Genomic DNA, 6,466 nt, shown 5'->3' on the forward strand with positions numbered 1-6,466 from the left:
AAAAACTATTCAGCAATTAGGTTGGTAAATGCTAGTGGATGAATGGAGGTAAAGTTAATTCCCTCTAATTTAGCTCTGCATTGCAAACTATATCGATAGTTATTTTGTAATAAAAATTAGCTCTAGTTAGATGGATGGAATCAATGATCTAATTAATATATGCTGGCAGATCTTTCCCAATAAAAGCCCATATCCCACGCTCTCAAAGCAACAGGTATGACCCCCTTCCCTTTTCTGCTTCAAGTTTCAGTTTTATATTAAGGAGAGCCCAATCCACAATAGTCGTAAAAACATTCATTAAATGACTTGAGGAGCATTTTCCCAGCTTACCTGAAAAGACTATTAATTTGATGTGCTTTTCTTTATTTGGATAAACTGTTTGTGTGAAAGGGAAAGACCTCATTGCATCAGATTTCTTGCATATAAATATCCTCTTGCTCCCTTGCCATATTTCTTTTAACAATAACTTCTCTGGTTCTGCTTAATCTTCAGCTTTTTTTCTATCGGTCCCTCTAATTCTTTTTGCCTGAAACTTGATCTTTTTTCTTTCATGAACCGATGTATCTCCTGTGACCTATGAGTAAGATTGAACGCATGGTTACTGAATTAATCATTGTGACAAGTGTCTTTGATTTATAATTATAAAATATCTGCAAATATGTAATAGCACATTTACATCAATAATACTGTAACTCTATATGCACAGGGAAGAATGTGCCGACCATATAAGAAAACCACTAATGAGTCAAAAGGATAAGCTCTTAAAGACTGCTTTTTTTTTTTGGAAAATATTAACACATTGTAATGCTTTGCTCTTGTCTTTTCAGGTTTACAAGGCATGCCAGGGGACTATGTATCTCAGGGTGGTCCTATGGGTATGAGTATGGCACAGCCAAGTTACACTCCTCCCCAGATGACCCCACACCCTGCCCAGTTAAGACACGGACCCCCAATGCATTCCTATCTCCCGAGTCACCCACATCACCCAGCCATGATGATGCATGGAGGACCCGCGCCTCACCCTGGAATGCCAATGTCGGCACAAAGCCCCACAATGTTGAATCCTGTAGACCCCAATGTGGGGGGACAGGTTATGGACATCCACGCCCAATAGTATAAGGGAAAAACATGAGAAAAAAATGTAAGACTTTAAAAATTTGAACAGATGTTGACACTTAATGGAATTCCAGATGAGCTGTGATTTTTCTTTTCACTCAACGCCAGCAGAGGACCAATGGCAAAGCCAGGCTAACATGGAGCCAAAAGCTTTCTTCACCTGAAATTAACTCCAATGTAAAGTTCCTCTGGAAAAAGACTGAAAGATTTATTACTACTGTAGCATAAATATAGGAACTAAGTTAACTTGTACATTTCTGTTGATCACTCTATTTCTGTTGCTTCCAATAGTTTTTAGAAAGAAAGTTATCCTTTTTCCACACTATGTGTGTTGTTCTCAAAATGGTTGTCCTCGTACAGCAAATGGAGCCACGTTTCAGACCAGGTTGCCCAAGTCCAGCCAACTTGCCATAGAGGAAGAAGCTAAGATGAAGATCCATGAGACACTTTTGGATGCGGCCATAGGTGAAAGGTTTTAAGAATGCACTAACATACCTGATTTTTCTGGAACAAACGCGGCCTGTAGTGACAAAGCCTACCTGGTCCGAGTGAAGGGCCTATGTCTGATCATGTTCAGGATTGACTCTTCTCCAGAGAGCTTGTTGATGGAAACCTGAAGATGAATTAGCAGCTTCCTGCTATGCCTGTGGGCCACAGCATTGAGAAAATGTTGTCACACCAACAACTCAGAATGCTCTTGGGCAGACTTTTCTTAATGAAATTTCCTTTTGCTGGTCTTGCACCAAAACAGAGACCTTTTTAAATGAACTCAAACTGCTTGGAACAAGCAACGACAAAACAAATCCTGTAACATACTTGGTACAGAGAGTTCAGTATATTAATTGTTACATGTTAGATATCTATGTGTTTACCTCAATGAGAAATAACGAATGTTTTGCTAGTATCAAATCTGCTGTGGAATTGGTATTGTATGTCAATGAATTCCTTACTTTTATCAGCACGTTGTCACTAGAAGAAAATGCTGTTTCCCTTGCGAGCTTTGTCAGATTACATAAATACTTGTATGAGGACTGTGACGTATGTTTGAAAGGTGTTCAGTCACAAAATGCCGTAATAAATATTTCATTTTTAGATTTTTTTCTGTTTGATAACACACCTGTAATCGCTTCAACTTTCTTGGGATTTTACAACAGACTCCTCCAGCAGTGTCTGCAGCTAAAGTTTTTGTTTTGGTTGTTGGTTCGTTCAATCCTGTATGGTTCACATTGAATCCATTGATGTGAAGTTTTATATTTGATCGCAGGCACCGAGTGATATTTGAAAGATGTGGTTGTTTGTCCCTTTCTTCAGATGTGGGCATTGTTTTAAAAAAAAAAGCAGGAGGATTTTATTTTTCTTTCTGTAGCAATGAGCAGAAAAGCAACTGGGAACTATAAGCTCAAAGGAAAGGAAGCGTGTGGAGTATTTTAACAGGGTAACTTCTCTACAAAAAAAAAAATCTACATGTTGTACAGTGTTTTCAACACCAACACTCACCCGGAGAATATGAAATCCGGCCTTTCGAGTGGGACAACTTTATCAGTAGGTATTGAGTTTAAACAAATTTGAAAAAAATGATACAAGCCACCATATCCAACTTTACAAAATCTTTTCTATAAATCGGCGTCTCCTGATGTTTACATCCCTCTCAATCCCCAGAATTGTGCATTTATTGGTATTGAAGTGATGGAAGTTCATTTTTAAACAGGCCAAGCCTCAAAACAGCTCTATCCACTCCTACCCATCCTACAGGGCTCCCACCAAAACCAGCTGTCAAACAAAAAAAAACAACCCCAGCTGATTTTCAAACCCTACTTCTGATCTTTTAAGTCAACGGGCCTGAACTGTTCCAGAGTTTTTGCAAAGTCAGTATGGTGGCAGGATGGGGAATAAACCTATTTATAGAAATGTGGAAAATCAGATCGGGCAGCATTTAAAGTGAGTTATATTGTATTTAAAACCCTGGAGGTTTCTCCTTTTTGTTTACAGAGCTTCTTAATAAAAGTTTATTTAAAAAAAAAGAGCCTGGGTTGATACCATTAAACTGTGTTATGTGCAGAGAGGAATGGCTGAAGGTTTTAGTCACGTTTCGATATGTGGCATAGTTTTGACTGTGGGACGTGTTTGTATTTTGCGTTGTGAGAATTGGAAACTGACCATCTGATGCGTTTTACTGGTAACGTTTTTTTTTGGGAGGCTCGTCTGTAATGAACATCAGTCACGTCCCTTTCTCCCTTCATTCACAGAGGCATTATCTTCGCATTTCAGGAACTAACCTAATCTTCGGCGCCTGTTTGCAACACAGCGATAGAGCTGCTCTCTGCATTTTCTGCGAGATTTTCTGGCTTTGATTCTTCCAATAGTCAAAACTTTTCGTCTCTGCTGACTCTCCTCCCAAAGCATTTCACTCCACTGGCTTTTCGAATTTCAGTTGAACTTTGTCACTTTTCTGGGTGCAGTGAAGCGCCAGCCGCTGTGCGAGTTCCTAGACCTCAACATACTTGGTTCCTGTGACCTGTCTTCTCCTAAGTTCAGCACGCTTAAAAACACTTCTCGAAAACTTGGGAAAATAAAAACACCTGGCATTTTCTCGGGGACGGGAATCCATTTGAAATGATCTCATTTTTATTACCGTTTACAACAGTCGATCTGAATCTTGGATTTTTTTTTAAATCAGTTAAAATACTTGTTATTAAATTCAAAACAAGACTCTGTTATTTTTTTGGCCAGTGGATTCTTTAAAGCAGATAGGAAATAATTCTCCTGATAATCGTTACATTTCGAAGTCTCGCTGCGGGATTTGTTAGTTTTAAATGAATGATGCTGGTTGCAAAATGAGCAACCAGTTTAAAACTGAAAAGGTTTCTTGACCCATTGGTCTTGAATAAAATCACAATGAATGATGAATTAAGTCTAGCGAGTTTAGACTCCCCCCACCTCCCCCCACCTCCCTTTTTTTTGTGTCCCCTTCAGCCTCCTAAACCTGATCCTTATAGATATCACTATTCTAACCCCCCTATGATGTATAGTTTTACAATCTTTTCACCCGATCTTTTTTTTCTCCAGTTGAATGTGCAGAGTGAGATTGCGGACTGCACTCTTGCGAAGGCGAAATTCATATTTACGGGGGGGGTGGGGGGGAAGAAGCGCCACATTAACGGGTGGGGGGGGAAATGTCTTAAGAAACCCCCTTTTGTCCTGACGGCGAGAACATTTCGTTCTGGAGAGCAGCCCTTTGTGAAACTGGAAACTTTAGTGCAGATTCGGTATCGACTCCCCTGTTAAATGTATTCTTGGCGAAATTGATTAAAATGAAACAAACAATCCCACTAAAGTAATTTAAGGGCGGAAATCTATTTAAAAAATCAGAGTCCAACAAAAATTCCATTTACATAATTGACAACTGCAAATGCAAAACTATATTTTTATATCGCAATAAATAAGGGGGGGGGGAAAATCAAGACAAGTCATCACATTTCTTTAGATTTCATTACTGGAACTCGTCCCAGATAAATTACTATCGAAATGAATAACGAGGCGGCTAATTTCTTTACTGCGAACTCTTGTACGCTGAAGAATGTGCTCAGACCAGCGGAGGAAAAGGCAGTAGCATTTGAATAGTCTTGTTTTTCTACATTTATACATTTTGGAATTTTTAACCAACCATTTTAGTTGTAAACATGTTACTATGGAGATTGCGTATATCCCAACCCCTAGAGCCCAGTGTGGGTCAGAGAAAACGCTGCTATTTCTTGAAGATCATTTATCACTGTCACAAGATAATGATTCCCGCAGCAACCTCCTATTGATGTTTATAATTGCATTATCTCATATGGAATGATCAATGAAAACGGGAGCCAGGCATGGGATAATCAGGAAACGCTCCCAAACACAAAAAAAAACTTCTTGGCTCTTTTCAAAAGATAGTGTTTAAAAAAAAAACCCACCCCCCCCCCTGCTTTATAAAGTCGATTCAGGTCTGTTTTTAGTCTTGGTCAGGTTTTATTTTCCAAATCCAACAAGGTTACTGTTCCGACGCCTGAGAAGTCCCCAAATAACCAACATGAACAGGGGAAAAGGAATCAATTCGGATTGTGTTAGTGCCTCTCTCGGAAGTTATGACAAATTACTTGTGAACGCTTTCTGAAGATTCTTGGCTTTTAGTGCATCGCCCGAGTAAATCAATGCAAATGAATGGCCGAGCCGCAGTTGTCTGTACCTCTCTGGGTGTGTACACGAATACCCAAAATACACCATGTTTCTTCTTAAAATTTGCCAGCTTCGATTTGCTAATTTGTCAGTGGTCTTGTACATCCTTTGATTTTTTTTTTAAAAGGTTTATTTTTCAGCCTTTATAACCTTCCATTAAATATTAACCGATTGAAAATGAACGCAAATCTCGTCAGAACAATTTAAAGAGATTGACTGGTTTGATTTTGTAACCCCGACACTTCGGAACGCTTCGCAATTAGAATCCTGGATCTAAAGCCCAGGCAGATAAGATGTGTTTACCATTATATTCTGGAACACTTTTTGGTTGTGGAATGAAATCGCCCCGCAAAACTGGTACACAGAACTCACCAGGCCACACGTTAGCTGAGCTCGCGTCTATTACACGCCACCTTCGTAGTTTCTCTTCCGTGAAATGGATGGAATATGTGGGGGGGGGAAGAAACGATTAATCTTTTGATAAGTTTTGCAACTGTTGTGTGGCCACATTTAATAGTACATTGCATTCAGTCAGAAGCCGTTAGATCAAAAATTGGCAACGGAAGAATTGGGAACGTTTACATTAATTTTTCCCCCCCCCCAAATCCAAATTTCTGCTTCCCCTGCTAATCTACTCTTTTTAAAAAAAAGTCTTGATCTCATCTGTCGATGCATTCAATGATTATTCATATTTACCCAACTTGCTGGTGAAAATGTATTGGTTCTTATTTTATCCAGTGCACTGAAGCTTAGTTAATAGTTTCTGATTGTTCTCCGGGAACGTCAGGCCGTCTTTTATCCCAGGTTTATGTGTTTTGCTTCCCTTGCGATTCACTTCTTCCCGAACCTGCACATTGTGTATCGGTTTCAAAAAATCAGCCGGCAACAATATCCTTACAACTGGGATCCTTCCAATCTTACTGAGCGGATGCCTCACTATCGGGATATGAAATATATATCGGGATGTCTGGGACACTGTAGTCACAGTATAGTGAATAATAAAGGAAATCGGGCGAGTTAGAACTGGTAGGATGTAATATTGTTATTAAATATATAAATACAAGCGACGTCAATTTATATTAGTTTATAAAGGCGTCACATTGTTTTTTTTGTTGTGTAGGTGAGTGGTATGTTTATAATA

General features: G+C 39.1%; 1 protein-coding gene across 9 annotated transcripts in view; it reads left to right on the top strand.

The window, feature by feature from the left end:
- The window catches only part of meis2a (Meis homeobox 2a), a 117,304-nt gene extending 115,096 nt beyond the window's left edge, over positions 1-2,208 (top strand). For 5 of the 9 annotated variants that reach the window (XM_078563261.1, XM_078563257.1, XM_078563256.1 and 2 more), the window contains one exon: positions 828-2,208. In XM_078563261.1, coding sequence (XP_078419387.1) covers positions 828-1,114 — 287 coding nt within the window. In that variant the 3' untranslated portion in view covers positions 1,115-2,208. The remainder of the gene's footprint in view (positions 1-827) is intronic. The other 4 variants (XM_078563262.1, XM_078563264.1, XM_078563263.1 and 1 more) reach the window with 2 other exon arrangements.
- The last annotated feature ends 4,258 nt before the right edge of the window (positions 2,209-6,466 follow it).

This window comes from Cetorhinus maximus, chromosome 18 (genome assembly GCF_964194155.1).
Source record: "Cetorhinus maximus chromosome 18, sCetMax3.hap1.1, whole genome shotgun sequence".
Lineage (NCBI taxonomy): Eukaryota > Metazoa > Chordata > Chondrichthyes > Lamniformes > Cetorhinidae > Cetorhinus > Cetorhinus maximus.